This window comes from Adiantum capillus-veneris, chromosome 10 (assembly GCF_014529385.1).
Source record: "Adiantum capillus-veneris isolate H3 chromosome 10, ASM1452938v2, whole genome shotgun sequence".
In the NCBI taxonomy this organism is placed as follows: domain Eukaryota; kingdom Viridiplantae; phylum Streptophyta; class Polypodiopsida; order Polypodiales; family Pteridaceae; genus Adiantum; species Adiantum capillus-veneris.
The window spans coordinates 101,274,933-101,297,925 of NC_140940.1; the positions used below are offsets into that span (position 1 = coordinate 101,274,933).

General features: G+C 40.9%; 1 protein-coding gene across 1 annotated transcript in view; it reads left to right on the plus strand.

Annotated features, from left to right (window-relative positions):
* The window catches only part of LOC147449351 (uncharacterized), a 198,764-nt gene that overhangs the window by 172,992 nt on the left and 2,779 nt on the right, over positions 1–22,993 (plus strand). The window contains 4 exon segments of the mRNA XM_086521546.1: positions 12,394–12,445; positions 14,047–14,234; positions 18,053–18,080; positions 22,053–22,115. Of these exon segments, the coding sequence (XP_086377672.1) occupies positions 12,394–12,445; positions 14,047–14,234; positions 18,053–18,080; positions 22,053–22,115 (331 nt within the window).

Sequence of the window (22,993 nt, forward strand, 5' to 3'; positions counted from 1 at the left end):
ACGATGAAGAAGCTACACATGGAAGCTCCTGACATAGACATGGCCTACTATCTATTGTTTTTTGATGGCTCCTACAGAAAAGCAAATAGTGAATCCTCAAGAGGTGTTGTAATTTATGATCCTCAAGGTGCTTTGGTAACTAAAAGGAGTTTGAAGCGTACAACACAAAGCAACAATAAACCTAAGTATGCTACTTTGGAGAAAGGTCTCAACCTTTGCCTTGAGCTTGCCATACATCGTGTGAGGGTAAGAGGTAATGCTCTTCTGGTGGTTAAGCAAGTACTTGGGGGTATGGCAAAGTAAGAATCCAAGGCTGAAAAATATGTGTTTTCAAGTGAAGAAATGTGCTTAAGCGTTTTGAAGCTTGGAGTTTAAGGCATGTGGATAGGTTTCAAAATGAAGAAGCACATGGTGCTGCGCAAGCTTTAGTTGGGCAGTTGTATGTGGTAAGGACTGTTTCTCCTCATTATTTGGGAAGGGAATCTTTAGAGAGGGAGGAAGAGTTTCTACAAACAGGTATGCTTCCATTAGAGTTGGAGAAGTCAAAAACGTATGCCTCCTACGCCGTGCCAAAAGGTATGTCCTACTTGGTGATGCCTTATATATGAATGGGGTTGATCTTGTGATGTGAAAAGTTCCTTGGAAAGAGGAAATTTACAAAATTTCAGAGGAGAATCATGAGGCTTATTGTGGTGGTCATTTTGCTTCAAAGATCACTTTGCATAAAGTCTTGCAGGAGGGGTATGTGTGGCCAAGCGTTCAACGTGATGTTCATCATTGGTGCAAGTCTTGTAAAGAGTGTCAAAGCATGGAAAATAGGGTTCTCAAATCAGAAATTAGAGGTACCATTGTGGCTTATGATGTGTTTGAGATGTGGGGTATTGATGCAATAGGTCCTCTACCTATGACAGGTAGAGGCAAATGTTACATACTTACTACTATTGACTATCTATCTAGGTTGGCCGAAGCCTAAGCTGTTAAGCACATCATGAGTAAGGAGGTTTCTTTATTTATATATGAAGATATTTCCTGTAAATTTGGCATGCCATTTGAGCTACTTTCTGACAAGGGTCCAGGTTTTAGGGGCAAGTTGGTGGATTATCTATGTGAGAAGCTTCATGTGCATCACAGGTTTACTACTCCAAATTATCCCCAATGCAATGGCATGAATGAGAGTTTTAATGGATAGATCATAAGGATTCTTACAAAGATGATAAGAAACAATGTGAAGACTTGGGATTTAGAGCATCCTTGTGCTCTATGGGCTTACAGGACTACCATCAAATCAGGTATTGGTTGCTCTCCCTTCCATCTAGGTTTTGGCAAAGAGGCTTTACTTCTTATTGTGGTGGAGATACCAGCTTTAAAGATGATGCTAAAGCTTGAATAAGAGCCCAATGATGCATTAAAGGAAAGGCTTCTATATTTGCAATGTGTACAATTGGATAGGTTGTTTGCTTTTTAGCATTATGATCAGGTCTTGAAGAAGAATCAATCAAAGGCAAATGAGAAGGTGAAGGACAAGGACATCAAGAAGGGTGACATGGTGCTTTGTTACAATAGTAAGCTTGATAGAACTTTTTTAAAAATTTCAAATCAAGTGGCAAGGTCCTTTCTTGGTCTTAAACAGGTTTCCAAATGGGACATGTCAGCTTGCTGACTTGGATGGTACCCCACATAAAGCACGTGTGAATGGCTACACGTTGAAGAAGTATATTGCAAGGTTGATGACTGTAATTGAGGATGATACTTCTTTTGAAGAATTTTTTGATCATGTGGATAAGAATGAAGATGAAGTGAAGACTCCCTCATGTGGTTCACAGGATCTTTTTTGTGCTGTTGATCATGAATGATCTAGCAAGCTGGGGTGTGGCAAACTATGTTAGGAGCATTTTTGACACCCCTTTTTTTGTAAATTTGTACATACAGAAATGACTCTCGATGTCAAAAGTGTGTGTGGGAATTTTTTTTTGTGAGGTTTTTAGCTTGCTTTAGCAGGCACATGTAAATGCACTACAAGTCGCTAGTCTAGTGACAATTGTCAGGCTACTGTAAGTGCTCGTGAGTGAGTTTTTTGAAGGGAGACTTGTATATAACTAAAACTCATGTAAAAACTAGAGAAATTTCAGTCAAATATAAAAAAAGTTCAGGTCTTATCTTGTTTTGGCTTCTTGACGCTTTTGGATGCAATTGTTTGCCCTCGACTAGCTCTCTCTACACCTAGTCTTTCTATTACAACATCCTGTTCGTGTTGATTTTGCACATAGTTGTGTGTGGGTTTGATTTGAAGGATTTAAACACTTCTGTTGCAGAGTTTTTAGAGATTTTTTGAATTTTGAAATCATGTCTTTTGGAGTTGGGGTTTTGGAGTTATGATCTGTTCTCTACAACCTACAGTGAGTGGGAGCTTTGGGGCAAAACTATGTAGGTTGAATTGTGGAAACCCATACGTCTCGTGGGTGGTGTATGCTTTGTAGGGGGAGTTTTAAAGTGGTTTTTTATGAAGGGGAAATATTTGTTTTCAAGAGAATTGGTAGGCGATGTCCGTAATTCCATGCCTAAACAGGTTTCTTTCTTCTTTGTGGCATAGTCTCTTGGGTGGGCGACGGCTAGTAAATTCCCAAGGGGACTACTCTTGTTGGATTAGTGGTGTTTCAAAGGAGTTTCCTAAATTTTTTGGTGTCTTCTACTTCTCTTTCAACGCTCTTGGGTGACATCTCTATAGAGGTGTTCTAGTTTGCTTAATTCTCAACAGTGTTTTGGTGCCCGCCATCGAGGAATCGCTTTAAGTTACCTTCGGTTTAAACGTTTTGGAAGACATGGCGTTTAATTTTCCGGATTTTAGTGGAAAATCAAATGAAAGTTCCAAAGGTTTCATTGAGAGAATGGATTTTTCTTGCCCTCTTGCTGACAAGCAAGACCCAGCGTTGGTGCTACGAATCTTCTACTTTTGTTTGAAGGGAGATGCTAGGTAATGGTTGGAAGGCTACAAAAAGGAGCTACAATCAGGCCAACCTCCTCAAGTTATGACTTATGAAACGGTAAGGCATGCTTTTATTACACACTTTCAACAGGTGGAAGACCCACAAAAGGTATGTTAGTCTATTCAAGGCTTGGTACAGGGTGAAGGCCAGACCATAGAAGACTTTGTGAAGGCATTCAATGCGTTATGGACAAAGTGATGTACATATTTGGGGGCTGAAAATCTTCCAACAATGTTGAAAAGGATAGGTTTCTTGCAAGTTTGATCTGTAACTTGCACTTGAAGGTAGATCTTAAGCAGCCAAGGACTTTTGAGGAGGCAATTGAAATTGCAAAGAATAAAGAGTGGAAAGCAGAGCGTCTTCATCAACCTGGAATCAATGTCAAGACAAAGGCTGAAGTGAAAGTGGTAGAGCAACCAAGGGTCCTCATCAGGGAGCCAGGTTATGATCAACAAGATTCTCATGATGTGGATGCTTTTTGCAAGGAGATGCAAGAGATTGTAGGTCTTATGAAGAATCTTAGTGTGCATACGATGGGAGGTGGAAGAGGTCAAAGCTATGGATATGGACATGGGTATGGAAGCGATGAGGGTTTTACAGGTGGTAGAGGAAGATGCATGGCCGGAAGAGTGGATATGTTTAAATGTTACAATTGTGGTGAATGGGTTCATAAAAGCCCTCAATGTGACAATCCAAAGAGAATAGGTGGTGATATGTTTCCTCTTCCTTCACAAATTCCTTCTTGAGCTCAAGATTATGGTATTGAGTTTAAAGGGGGAGTAGGGCCAAGTGGTTTGATAGCTGGAGAGAAGGGCAAAATAGAGGTGGTAAGCATAATCGGTTTGGAGAAGAAAGAGGATGATTCGGGAGCTATGATCATTCTTGTGGGTAAAAGGGTTACAAGATATCATGACATGAGTGATGCAAGTCCTAGCCATAAAAGAGGGAAACAAGTTGAAACATGTACAGGTAAAGAGAAGAAGAAGAAGAGAAAACCCAGGCAACATTACAATGCATCCGAATTTCCTTTGGGAGAAGGGCAACCAAGTTATAGTTTAAGGATTTGGTGGGTAGAAAGGCTGATGTTACCTTTGGGCAACTCATGGAGATGTGTCCCAAGTTAAAGAGGCAATGGAAGTATGTAGTCAACCCCATGAAGAAGGAGCCTGCAAGGGGTCAGTGAGAGTCCCATCTTTGAATGAGCTACCTGATATATGCCCTACTATGGATGCATAGGGGAAGTTTATTGGAGAGGCTTATATTGATGGAGGTGCATAGGTATGTGTTATTACTCAAGCTTGTGTATCAAATTTGGGACTCAACATGGTGAAGAATTCAGGTTTTTGCATAAAGCTTGCCAACCAATCAAGGGTGAGGTGCTTGGGCGTTATAAAGGACTTGGATGTGGATGTATTTGATGTCAAATTTCTGGTCAATTGCCATGTTATTCCCACAAGTATTGGTGCTTTCCCTCTCATCCTTGGAAGACCATGGTTACAGGCAACCAAAGCTGTACAGGATTGGGAACATGGTACTATCACTCTATACAATAGAAGGGGTGATAAGAGGAGGTTTGACATGGATAGCAAGCAATATTTGGATGCTGATTTTGATGAGAAAAGTGATGAAGAAGAGTATTCAAGTGAAGAAGAAGACAATGTAGATGATGGCAGTGAAGTGGAAGATAGCCGCGATAGCGATCTAGATGTTTCCTCCTTGTTTCTTGAAGAAGAGCATTGTGAGAAACAAATATTTATTGGCCTTATGGATAATGAGGATATCTCTAGTCCTTATGAGAAAATTCAAGAGCTGATGCAACAACAAGAGCTGATACAAGGTATGTTGTTGTCTCCCAACTTGACTAGTCATGAGAAGGGTAAGTACCTACATATGATACAACAATTTCCCCATATATTCATCACTTCTTATGACCAAATTAGAGGCTTTAAGGGAGATGAAATTCACATTCCAATCAAGGAAGGATCTCAGTCCGTACACCAAAAGCTAAGAAGAATGGGACATGTACAACTTAATTCTTTAAAGGAAGAGGTAGACAAGCCTCTTGAAGCGGGTTTCATATGTCTTGTGAGAGTACTACAGAATGGGTGAGTCCTCTTGTTGTCACACCCAAGACATATGGAAAGTGGTATGTGTTCATTCTAAGCCTGTAAACACAGCCATGAAGAGGGATCCATATCCTCTTCCTTTCATAGATGACATACTTGATTCTATTGCAGGGCATGAGAGGTATAGTGTATGTGATGGATTCTCATGATATTTTCATCTCACCTTGGCTTTAGAAGATTGAAAGAAGACCATATTTATCACACCTTGGGGATGTTTTCTTTATTGTGTGCTTCCTTTTGGTCTTATGAATGGTTGTGCGTGGTATCAATAGCGTGTCAATAAGGTATTCTCCCCCTTTCTTGGCAAGTTTGTGAAGGATCTTATTGATGACTTTTGTGTTTATAGCTCTAGAAAGGATTATTGTGCAAATCTTGGAATGGATTTGAAGCAATATGATGAAGGTGGAGGTCAAATCAACTGAAATAAGTGTCATCTTTATCAACCAAGAGTTAAGTTTTTGGGACATATGATCTCAGAGGATGGGATTGAAGCTGATTCTGACAAAGTGAAGGATTTGGTGCTCCTCCCATCACCTATAGATACGAAGAAACTTGCTAATTTCATTCAAAAGGTGAAGTATATGGCAAGGTTCATTCATTTGTCCTCTCAACTTCTTTATCCTCTACAACAAGTAGCAAAGTTGGATCCTCTACAATGGACAAATGAATGTGAAGAGGTTTTCCAAGGTATCAAAGAGGTTCTTGGTTCTCTTCCTGCTATGCAAGATCCTAATTGGTATAAGGAGTTTTATGTGAACATCAGTAGATGAGAATGCTATTGGAGCTATGCTTCTTCAAAGAAACAACAACTCACACTACATGAAGCCTATCTATTGTGCCAACAGGGTAAAGCTAGGGATGGAAAGAGGCTATATTGAGGTGGATCTCATCATGGTGAGTGTGATTGATGCATGTAGAAGGTTTAGGCACTACCTTCTCCCTAAACCATTCCCATTCCTCACTAGCTACACTCTTCTACCTCAATTGGTGTGAATAGCCCTACTTTGTCAAATATGCTCATGAAGTGTATTTTGGACTTACAGGAATTCCAATTCTCTTTTCTTGTTGAGGAGAGTACAAGGGATACATTGGCTGATTTCCTTACTTATAGGGAAATCCCTCTTCTTCTTAAGGAGGATGCGGTGAAGAAGCTACACATGGAAGCTCCTGACATAGACAATGCCTATCTATTGTTTTTTGATGGCTCTTATAGTAAAGCGCATAGTGAAGCCTCACGAGGTGTTGTAATTTATGATCCTCAAGATGCTTTGGTAACTAAAAAGAGTTTGAAGCTTACAGCACAAAGCAATAATAAACCCGAGTATGCTACTTTGAAGAAATGCCTCAGCCTTTGCGTTGAGCTTGGTATCCGTCATGTGAGGGTAAGAGGTGATGCTCTTTTGGTGGTTGAACAAGTACTTGGGGTTATGGAAAAGTAAGAATCCAAGGCTGAAAAATATGTGTTTTCAAGTGAAGAATCTGCTTAAGCATTTTGAAGCTTTGAGTTTAAGGCATGTGGATAGGTTTCAAAATGAAGAAGCACATGGTGCAGTGCAAGCTTCAATTGGGCGATTGTATGTGATAAGGACTAATTCTCCTCTTTATTTGGGGAGGTAAGCTTTAGAGAGGGATAAAGTGTTTCTACAAACATGTATGCTTCCATTAGAGTTGGAGAAGTCAAAAAAGTATGCCTTCTTACACCGTGCCAAAAGGTATGTGCTACTTGGTGATGCCTTATATATGAAGGGGAATGATCTTGTGATGCAAAAAGTTCCTTGGAAAGAAGAAATTTACAAAATTTTAGAGGAAAATCATGAGGGTTCTTGTGGTGGTCACTTAGCTTCAAAGATCACTTTGCATAAAGTCTTTGGTAGGAGGGGTATGTGTGGCCAAACGTTCAACGTGATGTTCATGATTGGTGCAAGTCTTGTAAAGAGTGTCAAAGCATGGAAAATGGGATTCTCAAATCAGAAATTAGAGGCACCATTGTGGCTTATGATGTGTTTGAGAAGTGGGGTATTGATGCAATAGGTCCTCTACCTATCATAGGTAGAGGCAAATGTTACATACTTACTATTGTTGACTATCTATCCAGGTGGGCCGAAGCCAAAGCTATTAAGCACATCATGAGTAAGGATGTTTCTTTATTTATATATGAATATATTTGCTGCAAATTTGGCATGCCATTGGAGTTGCTTTTTGACAAGGGTCCAGGTTTCAGGGGAGAGTTGGTGGATTATCTATGTGAGAAGCTTCATGTGCATCGCATGTTTACTACTCCATATTATCCCCAATGCAATGGCATGAATGAAAGGCTTAATGGAGAGCTCATAAGGATGCTTACAAAGATGACAAGAAACAATGTGAAGACTTGGGATTCAGAGCTACCTTGTGCTCTATGGGCTTACAGGACTGCCATCAAATCAGGTACTGGCTTACAATACATTTCACAATAGTTAATTATGACCCTTTTGAGGGACCACCTCTACATGCATTGGTATGCTTTATAATTGTTATCTTTTGATTTTTAAATGCAATGCTAGAGAAGTCGCTAAATGGATGCCTGAATTATTTTTTCAAAACTTCCCAGATCTTCTTTACACATTGCATCACTCATGATCTAGTTGATTCTTTATTGAGAAACTCAGGATAGATGCTATCCCTAGAGGGAGAGATGTTACGGATTGGGCACCCTCCTATTATATGTGGTTAGCTATAGTTGAGATAGCTGGTGTGTAATGGTTAATTATTGTGTTTCCCTCCAGATCTTTGACCACTATTAGTCTCTTAAAAATAAAAACAAGACAAAAAAGTGGTAGAGCCTAGTACTCGTTGAGCTTCTGTTAGGCGTTATGTTCCATCGGTTTGTCTTGGTGGTAAAGAGGTTTGCTATGCTAGGTCTCTCCTCTTGGTGGCAACCCCTAACCAATTTTGTGCTCTCCTCTGCTTTGGGTGGCTCCCATAATAGCTGAACATGCAGTGCTAGGGTGGTGCCCATTATCAACTCGTGTATATGGATTTTTGGTTGTTTTCTAATGTTGTGGCTCATTGAAAGCATGGTTTTCATTGTATTTTTTTTGTTTTTTGATATATTTCACTCACTATTGTGAGTTTAGAAAAAAAATATTTTGCAATTTGACTCTCAAAACTTTTTATTAATAGTTATTTCCTCATCTAAGGCCACTTAATGTAGTGAGAATTGCTAAATAGTGTTGGGAGGAGAAGGGAAAACTGGTTGAGTTCATTTCAATTTTCTCACACACATACCTATCAACGTCTCACTATCTCTTCCAAAACCTAAGTACACACACCTAGACTATGACAGCACACACACACACACACAAAATATAGACTTGATAGTGAAAGATTGTAAGGGAAAGATTCTGTAGACAAGATTAGAGAGTACATAACATAGCATATCATAGCATGAGAGAGAGAGAGAGAGAGAGAGATCTTGCAAACCAATGGTGTAAAGATTGTAGCCCCAAACTCCAAGGCCCCTCTTCAAGTTGTGGAGTTTGGTATTTAATACTTTTTATTGCTTATTGGTGCCAAAAATTGGAGGCCTCTCTATACACTTAGTTCCACTTTAGTTTTTGTGTGGTGGCTACCACTTATTGCATGACCCTCTTTGGGGCGAGTTTTCACTAATTATTTACGAGCGAGCCAAAGTGGCTTATTGGAAAAATAAACTATAACATTGTGAGAATAAAAAATTGTCAAGAATAATTTATTGTCGTTGCCAAATGTGACGAATGATCTCTAACTGTTGGTCCTAAATGTCCCCAAAAGTGATGTTGAGAAGGAGGGTCTTATTGGTCATTATAACCTACATAGATGGGCCCACAGGAAAATCCAGTTTCTCCTACGCCTTTTTAGATGTGCAAACTGTCTCTTTGATCTTCTCCTCATGAGACACATTCCTTTCAATAAAATCTTCCTCTGTCGGGCCGGCACTCATAGTCATCTTTGCATCCTTCGTGGCACGCCTACAAGTGGTCTTGACCACTCGGTTGCCGACCACCTCTACCTAAGGACAGTTCTTGGCATAGTAACCAATTCTACGACATTTGTAGTAGGCATTAGGGAATGAGACAAAAGCCACCTCTTGTTGAAACGAACCAAAGCTTCCCATATTGAGATCCAAGTATCTGGCAATGGGCTTGCTCATATTCCACAGTATGCATACCTTTACATCCAAGCTCAATCAAACACATTGCAACTTCGTAATGTATATCACACGGCCCATCAAAGCAACAATGGAATCCACATGGTCTTTGAGCTAGAGTGGGAGACTCTTGACTGTGACCCACATCGGGCACTAGTCCATAAACTCTTCATTCAGATAGAACTCATGCGTCCATGTAATTGTGTAAGCAAATTAAGAAGCCCCCCCAATTCCTCCTTTGATAACCACACCTTGTACAGTATGCTTGTGCGTCTATGGCATTGTGTGAACAAAGTAAGAAGCCCCCCAAATTCCTCCTCTGATAATCAGATCTTGTATAGTATGCTCAGAGGAACATTTTGTTGATAGAAGCCTTTGCCCACCGATGGGAAATGAAAAATTGCATTTTTTGTTGTTCATTGCCGTTGCCGCCCATTCCCATAAGCCTCACATTGAACAAAACTTTCAAACTTGGTTTCCATTGGAATGAGAAACAAAGAAAAAAAAATCTTGCTTGAATGTGTGGGCCCAACTTTGAGAGAATGACAAATTCAACGTGAAGGAGCCAACAAAAACCAAATACATGATTCAAATCATCGTTTAAGATGTCTTTGGTCTTAGAAGATCCTAAGGTTTGGTCTTAGAAGATCCTAAGCTTTTTAACACCTTATTTTCAACTATCAAATTGTATCCTCAAAACAAATGAAGTTTTTGACATTTTTGTCGATTTAGGTAGAGTTTAGAAAAATAGACTAAAACAAAGCATTTATTTCAAAATCCTCTTTTCTCATTTTCTTCCTTTAGGCTCAAGACAAGAATTTTGTTGTCAATTCAATGATGTGCTATTGTGTTCAAAACCAATTGTATTCTGAAATATTAAGCTTGAAATAACAGAAAATCGATATGTGAATTATTTTTCACAACATAAAATAAGGTGCTTACTTTCAGATACTAAGCTTGAAATAAAAGGCAATTGGTATTTGATTTTTTTTTTCACCACAAGAAAAAGCGCTTGCTAAGATTGGTAGTTCTAGGACCCAAATCACAACGATCAAATGCTCAACCAACCAACTCCTTTGGTGGCCAAGCAACCTTGGTAGCACACACGGACATTTGTATCACCTTGCACGAGATATGTGCGATTTGCTCCAAAAAAATATTGGTATCTTTAAAGTTGTCTTGTGAATAAACTTGAAAAAATGTCACTTGGTTCCCAGCTTGACCACCTCTCTTTATATGGACACAAAAGTATTTTGACTTTCCTCCTTGGTGTGTCTTTTCATTTCCTAAACTCACCCTTCACTTATGCACTTATGACATTTGAAAATAATTTTTGGCTTGAAGAAGGCCACAGGGTGGTGGTGGAGAAATGGTATAATTTTTTAGCCATTGATGCAGAGGTTCCGGGTGGCGGACATGTGTCTTCTTGGGTTGAAAAAGAAAGTTTTTCAAGATTATATCTTTTTTTTAAATTATAAATGAGACTTCTCATCATTACAATTTGGTTCTTTGTTTAAAGCTCTCTCGACTTTTTTTTTTTGTCTATTTATTTGGACTGCTTAAAAAAGAAGTGCATTCATGGAAGTTTGATCCCGTGATGTGAAATGTTTTAATATTTTGATTTGTGAAGGGACGTTTTTATTTAAGGACCTCCTAAAAATACATTTCATGAAATTGTTTTCTTATTGCTTATGCTTATTAAACCTCTCTTTTCTTATGAAGGCATTGATATTTTATCGGTTGTTGACAGGAGCTAGCTCGGTTGGTTAAGAATTCGATCTCTATGATCCGGGTTATGGGTTTGATTGCAACTGAGTGATGCATGAATGTGCACCTTTGTATATGATTGGGCGAAAATGCCCAAAATGCTACCAAAAAAATATTATCAGCTTGCTAGAAAATCCTTAAAACAAGACATTAGGGAGGGAATTCATGGAATTTTCATCCCATGATGTAAGATATCCCACTATCTTTATTGTGAAATAATATTTTTATTTAAGGACCTCTTTAAAGAAATTATTTTATTGGTATCTATGCTTATTAAATATACATTTAGTTTATAATAGGATCTCTTTATTTTGTTGTTTTTATTTTAATTTTTTGTATTTTATTTTAATATAGAATTCCAATGTGATATTTTTATCTTGTTGGGTCCATCATAAGAGACTAGGCATCATAATGGAGCTTTAAAAATCCAAGGAAGGAGAGGGCATCCACTAGGCACATATTGGTTCATTTCAAGTTTAATTTGAAATGCAAAAGTGAAAGGTAAGTACTAAGATTGTAAAAAATGAAAATACTTTTTAATATAAATTCAAAAAACTTTGTACTCTGTCAATATTTATATTTATGAAAAGATGACTTCATCTCTCTATTACTCCTTCAGTTGCAATCTTGCATGTGTATTTTTTGCATGGTTTGCAAAAAATTGGACGTTCACTTAATATGGCTTCCAAAGATGACTTCATCTCTCTATTACTCCTTCAATCGCAATCTTGCAGGTGTATTTTTTGCATGGTTTGCAAGTGCAAAGCTCATCATCAAGGGTTGTACAAGATGGGGTGACAAAATTTATGAATACAAAAACAAAAAGGTTTTAGCTTGCAAATTAGGATAACTATTTTGACAAGAAAGCATAATCATTTTGAAGGCTTTGATTTAAATTGAAGTTGAGTGCAAAATAAAGGTGCAAGTAGAACAACTCCCTCTCAATCGTGTATGATGAAATCTCCTCGCTTGCATACTCCCTCTCAATCGTGTATGATGCATGCTATTGCCTACTAGCCCTTCCACATGTCACCATGTTGGGGCTGCATGTAATCATGCAAGCCCTTACAAGAAACTAGATCCATTTTTGGCCACTTCTTTTGAAAAAAAAATACAAGCTATCACAAATGATGAGAGGGCAGATATATATATTCTCCCCCTCCCACTACATAGCAAGAGCCTTGGAAGACACATAACTAATCTCCTAGTCCAATGTCGCTTGCAAAGGCACACAAAAATAAAATTAGCATTCATAATAGTGTCTCTCTCTCTCTCTCTCTCTCTCTCTCTCACACACACACACACACACACACAGAGGCACTCATCTCACATGTTGGAGTAATCAAAGTTGCACATCTACTTCTCTCTCTCTCTCTCTCTCTCTCTCTCTCTCTCTCTCTCTCTCTCTCTCTCTCCCCTTCGAGGCTCTCAATTCACCTGCTATAGTTTGCTCACATTGTATGTTGAGCTAGTCAATAGCTTGCAATGTCTAAAGATTGTGGATTTGACAATGGTAAATAAGACTTTACAGAGTAGCGGAGAGAGAAAGGTATGTTTATAGTGATGCAAGATCACAATCTAGAAAAAATAAGCCTAAATGTGATCAATAGTTGAGCACTCAAAAAGACAATGATGTTGAGACTCTTGAGCTTGCAAGGTGCATAGTGTACATACATGAAAGGGAGTCGGGCACCCTCATTCAAGAAGAAAATCTACAAAGGTCATCAAACGCATCTTCTAGAGGATCATAAGTTACGTGATGGTTTTTTGGGAAGAGAATTGCCAAGAATGTATGCTTGAGCATGGTTAGAGCAGAAGGAGATGTGTGATGACAGTCTGCCCCCAGGGATGAAGAGATTCTCTCTATGGTACGAGTTGCCATTTTGGCCCAAACTCATGATCAATCACTTGCTTGATCCAATGCACATATTCAAGAATGTGGGTAATCTTTTGTGGGACCATCTAATCGGAAAGAAAAATACTTTGGGAGCCAGAATTGACCTTAGGAATGCAGACCATATGGAGAAATACTGGCCGCAGACATCTCACCTGATGGATCGATAAAGATCCCTTAAGCACCATGGATTTTGACAAGAGGCCAGGAACGTAAAGTAAAAGAGATCATTTGATTCGTGCGTACGCCCATTGGCGTAATGCACTCGCTCCGAACGTGTTTCACTAAAGAAGGGAAGCTTCACACGACTGGCATAAAATGTGTCAGGTATGTTTGAAGTGAAATAGATTTTAGTGCACATTGCGCGGCATATTTGTGTGTGGACTTTAATACCATTTCTAGACTTGTTTTTCAGTTTATTTTACCGATGGCCATTGAGGGTTTTTTGTCCCCTAGCGTCCGGACCACAATCTACAATCTCACGAAGTTGATGCAATGGATCTCCCAGAAGGAGATTGATGTAGTTCCCATACCATCCGCCAAACTAAATGTTGCGGAGGTTGTTTGCATGTTCAAGAAAAGTGTGTCTTCTTGTTCACATAGTTAATGACGTGGAAATAGTAGGTACAGTGCATTCCAGACGGATGTTCTTTTTAGAATAATATTGCATGAAAACGCTCAAGGGATATGTGCGTCAAAAGGCACCCTTGGAGGGTAACATGGCAGAGGGTTGATTGGTTTTAGAGTTCCTTGTTTACATTGATGAGTGGCTCTCTGGAGTTTATCGTACCCAAGATACGCTTTGGTGCACCATAGATGATGAGCACATATCTGGGATTGTGATGTGCAATCTCGGTATTGAAAAGAAAATCATGTACAAGACCTAGACGTAGATGTTACCTCTATCACTCAGACCATTATCACTTGTATTAGCAGCAAGAACAGTTGCCTCTCTGTATCTCTTGGTGAAGAGGTCATTTGTAGAAGCAAGGAGCTCCTAGTGTCCCACACTTATAAGAACTGCAAAAATGTATGAGCAAAAACTGCTTTCTTATGAAGCACGTACATACACACACATCCACAAACTCTATCACAATCAACTAATGGTTCTCTCTCTCTCTCTCTCTCTCTCTCTCTCTCTCTCTCTCTCTCTCTCTCTCTCTCTCTCTCTCTCTCTCTCTCTCTCTCTCTCTCTCTAGCAATCATCAGCCAGTTGGAACATGAGCATCCAAATGCTCCATCTACTTTGCATCATTGAGCTACTGTGCCGTCTACATGCTCCTAATGTCCTCCATATCCAAGCAATGCACCCATATGGACATCCTTACGACCCTCTCATCAATTTTGTTCTTGAAAGTGTAGTGTAGCTTGCCAATATGTTATTGTGCACCAAGATAGGTTGTGCACCATGATGTGCAACAAATTTCTTATTGCAATTACAAACTTGTCACCTTCATGTTTCAATGATTTATGATCTTATAGGAAGGCGGAGCATACGATGGGGAGGACATGAACATTGTAAACTCCAAACGGTTTATTAATGACATGAGCCACTGATTTCAAAAGTTGCAAAAGCAAGTTGGGAGGGCATGCGTACTACTCCAGTTCTCAACACCTTCTCAAGTTTCACACCTTTGACATGGTCTCTGGACAAAGGAAAAAGAGGAAGAGGCCATTCATGGCCTATTAGGGCATCCTCCACAACGTGAGGAGCAGTGGGAAACATGAATGGAGCACAAAAATGAGGAGGAAAGTCGCCGTTGAGAGAACTCAATGTAGCATCAAGAGGAAAAGGCAGAGGAGTTCACAGCCAACTTGTAGGCACCTACTAACTCTCCAAACTAGGAAAATGATTATTTGCATCTCTCTCTCTCTCTCTCTCTCTCTCTCTCTCTCTTGCCTCTTCACCTCCTCCAGCAAACCTCTTGGCTCACAATCCCGTGCCGACTTCTCAACTCTGCATTCCTCACCTCTCGGTCGACAAGCCTCTCTTCCCCACTTTTCTCTTCATGCACCATGTGGCCTAGCCTAAATTTGGCTTCCCTTATAGAGTAGAACTAGCTGACGCGACTCGCCTACCGGCGGGTCTCGCTCGCTCTTACCACCGTTGCATATATGTGACTATCTTTATACATCTCCCAATGACACATACATGATGGAAAATATCATCAATCTCCCCCCTAGCATGTGTGTGCGTGAGAGAAAGAGAGAGAGGGGGGGGGGGGGGGGTGGCAACACTCTTCAACATGATAATTCAATTTAAGCAAGCCTACATGTTGAGAGAGAGAGAGAGAGAGAGAGAGAGAGAGAGAGACGGGAAGGACTAGCACTATCTTTTCGTATCAACAGCCTGCCCTTTACTTGGTGGGAAGAGAACGACGACTGCGCCACAACCCTAGTGAAACTCAACCAAGCAATCCACCCAACCGAGTTTGACCCCAACACAATTGAGAGGGTTCACCAGGACAACCGCACCAACCAAGGCATCTTGGTTTTTAAGACTAAAGAGGCGCGCATTACACTTCTACAACAAGCACGACTTCTCAAGGGCACCACAGTATGGATAAGCGAGGCCTTGACACTGCCCAATTTAAACTCAAGAAACAATAACTCCAAAAGGTTCGAGAGGTACGAGCAGCTGGCAAATGGGCCATCTATCGAGGCGGCAAAGCCATCATCGAAGAATTTCGGACTCCAAAAACCCCCGAGCCATCTTCCCCTTCTCCCTCCCATAAATGACATATGTCACAAATTTTGTTGTATCCACCTTAGCCATGATTCTCCATGTACTCCTCTAGTAAGAGGTCCAACCATGTATGTTTTCTTGGTCCCATAGGTCATATCTGACCTCCGTGGACGATAATGCATCTCTCTCTCTCTCTCTCTCTCTCACACACACACACACACACACACACACACACATACACACACACACACGCACATTCAATATTCAGGCACCTCAGACTGCGTGGCATTAGCCTTAGCAGCATGCTTGAACCATCACTTGTATTTCAGTTTTCCTTCTTTGTTGCTCATTATGGTTTACGAGGGTTCCTCTTTGATACCTTCATACATGGTAAAGCTTTTAGATGTAGATGGCTATCAAAAATCTATCAATGGTTACTCATGTAGTGCCTTTCGCTTTGACTTTTGTGCTGCTTGTCATGGATTCCAAGGGTCCTCTCTTCTACCTTCACACCTGGTAAATCTTTCAGACGCAAATGGCTATCAAAAAGCATGAGCAAATTACAATTGTTATTACTACATTAGCCGTTTCATGCAACACACAAATTGATTGAAGATCTTTTGCTTCTCTTCTACTAGGTTGAGTTGCTGGGATGATTAGCTCCATTTCGCATTAGTTGTAATGGCTACCTCATGACCCACCATGCACGGGTAGCGGGCAAGGAGGATAAGGCACTCATTAATATAATAGAGGAGTGCCTCATGGAGTTGCTTGAGCTTGATGTGGTAGAGAGGGGGAAGGTATCCACAAATCAAGGTGTCTGCCCCCTGTTCAAGGATTGTTGTCCTCAAATCGAGGATGAGGCGGTTCAAGCCGTGAGGAGCACCAGGTAGGTTGTTGTTGCAGTTTCAGGGTGGGTATAAAGGGAGATGGACAAATTTCACATGCACTACTCCATGGCTAGAGTAACGGTTTGTAAACAATAAGATATTACTTAAAAATCACAAAACGCTGTTAATTGAAAAGCGCATAAACGGTCCGCATATGTTTCATGCTTTCTACCTATTTACACAATGAAATGGAATTCTTAATGGCCTTTTAGCGGGCTCGAATCATTTGAAAGACTTGCTACATATTGGCAATTGAATGTGCATGTGCATGTGCATGTGTATACGAGTGTGAGTGTGTGTGTGTGTGTGTGTGTGTGTGTGAGAGAGAGAGAGAGAGAGAGAGAGAGAGAGAGAGAGAATTGTCTAGGTGATATTTGGACAACCAAATGCACGAAAGGCTTGATTTTATCTTACCTCAACCACAATGTTGAAGGTCGGGCCGGGGGGGGGGGGGGTTTGTAACATACATTGGACTTGCCTTGTGCGCTTGAAGGTGCCATTACCTCTGACCTGCTAGTGGGCATTAACAATTAGGCCTTGAGCAAGATAGTGTGGGAGAACCGCAACATGTTATCATAGTTTAGAGTAGTACATCTCTCTCTCTCTCTCTCACTCTCACACACACACACACACACACACACACACAAAAAAAAGATACTTAAAGACAAATTAACTTTGAATAGGTAATAACTTTAAAATTTGAAGAGCAAGACTTTATCTATTAACCGTGGAGCCTTTTGTACAAAGGTCAACATCTTAAAGAATAAAATAAAGTTCACAAAATGTAACAATCAACTAATCATGGGTCGTTGGCTACCCCTGTGTGTGTGAGAGAGAGAGAGAGGGAGAGAGAGTACATTGAACTTCTACTTTGAATACAATCGGGTTTGATGTTTAGGCTAGCTGCAACAGATTGTCCACATTTGGTCCATGCAGACATACACTTGCCAACATCCTTGGGGTTAGCAAAGAAGCATAACAGATAGAGATGAAGAGTAAACATTTATTACTTGGCAAGTTGATTAGTGACTAGAAAATGATTGTGATTAAGTGTCCAGCAAAAGCATTTGCAACATGATACAATGTAATCACCAATCTCTCAAGCAAATGGAGTCCATTTAGAATTATCAAACCTGTTTGGGATTAAATTTGGCCTACAGTTTGTAATCCTCCATTTGGTGCAAAAAGATGCTCATCAACCTACAATAAGGCGAGCTTGACCTGCATACACAAAAGGGTGAGGTGGCTATATTAAAATGCATAAATTCAAGTATCCGTATGGGTCATAGTGATTTGTTTAAGACACATACGATAGAGTGCAGTAAGGCCTTGATGTATGGTCTCCATTCTATCTCATACTCACCACTACTACTAAATATTAGGCTCTCTCTCTCTCTCTCTCTCTCTCTCTCTCTCTCTCTCTCTCTCCACACACACACACACACGCACACATAGAGGTGAGTGTTGAACCTCCAAAAAGCCAAATGATAAACTCCCAGCCCTCGACCTCTCTTAGCTCTTGTTCATGGACAATGCATGCCGCCACTCTACCCTCCAATAACTCCGTCAATAGGTGATGTAGCTAGCATCTCTCTTTCTCCTCCGGTGTCGAGGGTCAACGACAAGGCCTCTCTCTCTCTCTCTCTCTCTCTCTCTCTCTCTCTCTCTCTCTCTTCTACAAACCGTGCCCTCATGATTGCAAGTGTGTCATAAATGCAACATGATGTCTTTCCTGCAAAAATTCCTGCTACGACACAAATTCAATGAGGGAAGTGCAGCCAATGTGTGAAAAATGAGAGGTAGCTGCTTAGCCTAAAGGTTAATATATTTGCAAGGCAACAGCATGTGCATCAGTGCCATGACTTTGAGAAAATGGCAAAGAGAGAGAGAGAGTGTGTTAAACTGCTTTGCTAACTATGCAATTTGAGGAGAGAGAGAGAGAGAGAGAGAGAGAGCGATGAGATGGGCCTCCTCTCTTACGCATTATACGGAGGTGGCAAAAGATGCAAAAACATGAAAGGTGGCTGGAGATGGCTCGTGGTCAATGGTGACCAAAATTTCTCTCTCTCTCTCTCTCTCTCTCTCTCGCTCTCTCTCTCTCTCTCTCTGTCTTTCTCTCTCTCTCTCTCTCAAGGCCTCACCTGTTCGGCTTTCATTTGTATCTCTGTTCTCCTCACGGCCACTCTCTGCAATTCTGTGTGTTGGGCTATTGGCCTCCCCTTCCACCAAACGGCATGCAGGAATCCTTGCCTACTTAATAGATAGTATAGTAGAGGGGGGCCTCATGGAGTCGCTCGACCTTGATGTGGTAGAGAGGGGGAAGGTATCCACAAATCAAGTGTCTGCCCCCTGTTCAAGGATTGTTATCCTCAAATCGAGAATGAGGCGGTTCAAGCCATGAGGAGCGCTAGGTAGTTTGTTGTTGCAGTTTCAGGGTGGATATAAAGGAAGATGGACAAATTTCACATGCACTATTGCATCGCTAGAGTAACTGTTTGTAAACAATAAGCTATGAGTTGAAAAAAATCACACCATATGATAGTTTGTACACAAGAAGCTGTTAATTAAAAAGCGCATAAACGGTCCGCATATGTTTAATGCTTTCTACCTATTTACACAGTGAAATGGAATTCTTAATGCCCTTCTAGCGGGCTCGAATCATTTGAAAGACTTGCTACATATTGGCAATTGAATGTGCATGTGTATATGAGTGTGTGTGTGTGTGTGTGTGTGTGTGTGTGTGTGTGTGAGAGAGAGAGAGAGAGAGAGAGAGAGAGAGAGAGAGAGAGAGAATTGTCTAGGTGATATTTGGACAACCAAATGTATGAAAGGCTTGATTTTATCTTGCCTCAAACACAATGTTGAAGGTTGGGCCGGGGCGAGGGGTGGGGTGGGGCGGGGGGGGGGGCGGGGGGGGGGGGGGGGGGGGGGGGGGGTGTAGCTAGCCTTAGTGCAGCAAGAGTAGTGTGGTAGAAGAGCAACATGTTATCATAGTTTATAGTAGTACATCTCTCTCTCTCTCTCTCTCTCTCTCTCTCTCTCTCTCTCTCTCTCTCTCTCTCTCTCTCACACACACACACACACACACACACACAAACAAGATACTTAAGGACAAATTAACTTTGAATAGGTAATAACTTTAAAATTTGAAGAGCAAGACTTTATCTATTAACCATGGAGCCTTTTGTACAAAGGTCAACATCTTAAAGAATAAAAGAAAGTTTACAAAATGTAACAATCGACTGATCATGGGTCGTTGGCTACCCCTGTGTGTGTGTGAGTGAGGGAGAGACAGAGAGACGGAGAGAGAGAGAGAGAGAGAGAGAGAGAGTGAGAGAGAGAGAGAGATAGAGAGAGAGAGAGAGAGAGAGAGAGAGAGCACATTGAACTTCTACTTTGAATACAATCGGGTTTGATGTTTAGGATAGCTACAAGAGATTGTCCACATTTGGTCCGTGCACACAAAGTACACCTGCCAACATCCTTGGGGTTAGCAAAGAAGCATAACAGATAGAGATGAAGAGTAAACATTTATTACTTGGCAAGTTGATTAGTGTATAGAACATTATGATAATAAAGTGTCCACCAAAAGCATTTGTGACATGATACAATGTAATCACCAATCTCTCAAGCAACTGGAGTCCATTCAGAATTGTCAAACCTGTTTGTTGGCATTATATTTGGCCTACAGTTTGTAATCCTCTATTTGGTGCAAAAAGATGCTCATCAATCTACAATAAGGCGAGCTTGACATGCAGACACAAAAGGATGAGGTGGCTATATTAAAAGGCACAAATTCAAGTATATAAGGATATGGATCATAGTGATCTGTTTAAGAAAAATACGATACAGTGCAATAAGGCCTTGATGTATGGTCTCCATTCTATCTCATACTCATCACTACTACTAAATATTAGGCTCTCTCTCTCTCTCTCTCTCTCTCTCTCTCTCTCTCTCTCATACACACACACACACACACAGATGAGTGTTGAACCTCCAAAAACCAAATGATAAACTCCCAACCCTCGACTTCTCTTAGCTCTTGTTGGTGGACAATGCATGCCGCCACTCTACGCTCCAATAACTCTGTCAATACGTGATGTAGCTAGAATCTCTCTTTCTCCTCTGGTGTCGAGGGTCAACGATAATGCCTCTCTCTCTCTCTCTCTCTCTCTCTCTCTCTGCTACAAACCGTGCCCTCACCATTGCAAGTGTGTCATAAATGCAACATGATGTCTTTCCTGCAAAAATTCTTGCTACGACACAAATTCAATGAGCGAAGTGCAGCCAATGGGTGCAAAATGAGAGGTAGCTGCTTAGCCTAAAGGTTAATATATTTGCAAAGCAACAACATGTGCATCAGTGCCATGACTTTGAGAAAATGGCAAAGAGAGAGAGAGAGAGTGTTAAACTGCTTCGCTAACTATGCAATTTGAGGAGAGAGAGAGAGAGAGAGAGAGAGAGAGAGAGAGAGAGAGAGAGAGAGAGAGAGAGAGAGAGAGAGAGAGAGAGATGAGATGGGCCTCCTCTCTTATGCATTAATTCACAACCATTATACAGAGGTGGCAAAAGCTGCAAAAACTTCAAAGGTGGTTGGAGATGTCTCGTGGTCACTTGTTATCGAAATCTCTCTCTCTCTCTCTCAAGGCCTCGACTGTTCGTCTTTCATCTGTATCTCTGTTTGCCTCATGACCACTCTCCACAATTCTGCGTGGTGGGCTATTGGACGCCCCTTCGACCACATGGCATGCGGAAATCCTTGCCTGCTTAATAGATAGTATAGTAGAGGGGGGCCTCATGGAGTTGCTCGAGCTTGATGTGGTACAGAGGGGGAAGGTATCCACAAATCAAGTGTCTGCCCCATGTTCAAGGATTGTTCTCCTCAAATCGAGGATGAGGCAGTTCAAGCCATGAGGAGCACGAGGTAGGTTGTTGTTGCAGTTTCAGGGTGGATATAAAGGGAGATGGACAAATTTCACATGCACTAATCCATGGCTAGAGTAACAGTTTGTAAACAATAAGCTATTAGTTGAAATCACACCATATGATAGTTTGTACACAAGAAGCTGTCAATTGAAAAGCGTATAAACAATCCGCATATGTTTAATGCTTTCTACGTTTTTACACAATGAAATGGAATTCTTAATGCCCTTTTAGCGGGCTCGAATCATTTGAAATACTTTCTACATATTGCAATTCAATGTGCATGTGCATGTGTATATGAGTGTGTGTGTGTGTGTGCATGTGTGTGTGTGTGTGTGTGTGTGAGAGAGAGAGAGAGAGAGAGAGAGAGAGAGACAGAATTGTCTAGGTGATATTTGGACAACCAAATGTACGAAAGGCTTGATTTTATCTTACCTCAAGCACAATGTTGAAGGTCGGGCCGGCGGGGGGGGGGGGGGGGGGGATTTGTAACATACGTCGGACTTGCCTTGTGTGCTTGAAGGTGCCATTACCTCTCACCTGCTAGTGGCCATTAACAATTAGGCCTTGAGCAAGATAGTGTGGTCGAACCGCAACATGCTATCATAGTTTAGAGTAGTCTCTCTCTCTCTCTCTCTCTCTCTCTCTCTCTCTCTCTCTCTCTCTCTCTCTCTCACACACACACACACACACACACACACACACACACACACACACACACACACACACACACACACACACACAAGGGAATCGCTTTCTACCTTGCGAGTCTAGAGATCTCTGCATTACCGCCTTTATTATCAATATTGGGCTTCGACAACTATTCTAGCTCTTTGACTCAATGGACGACATGCTGGCCCTTTGGCGAGGCTGATGGATGACCATACTGGGTAGCCCATCGCATGGACGGGATAAGCTCCTTCCTCTTTTCTTTTTGCTTGCATATCCCTGTCGAGGATTATCCGTGTGAGGTAATCCCTTGCTCATCAATTTCTGCTACCAAGCTTCCTTGATTGCCGTATTTATTTGTGTATTTGGCTCTATGAGTATGCATACAATATGCGTATTTGGCTAGGAATAGTGCAGGACCTGGAATGTTTTCACATGATGTACATGTCAGGCCCAGCCTGGATCTTTGCACACAAGTTTACTGACCATACACACACACACACACACACACACAAACACACTTGCAGGCATGAGCATCAAGGAATTCCACCCTTGTTGAACCTCATTCACCTGAGGAATCGTTGATCATATTGGCGTACCATCATTGTCTTCGGCATAGCACTTACACTGGTTGCCATGGGAGATGCTCTCAGGGGAAGATACATTAGGTAGGTGTTTTCACCTACTTAGAATTGTTGTGATAATTTGGTACTTTGATCATTTTATAGCCAAAAACAATGGTGTAGGCGGCATACTAATAAGAAGTCAACATACATATAATGCATTCTATATAATAATTATGATTTTTTCTAGCTATCAATAAACATCTTATGGACTTTGAGGTTGGTAGCATACGGGTGATGATAAGACTTCATAAGCCATGTCT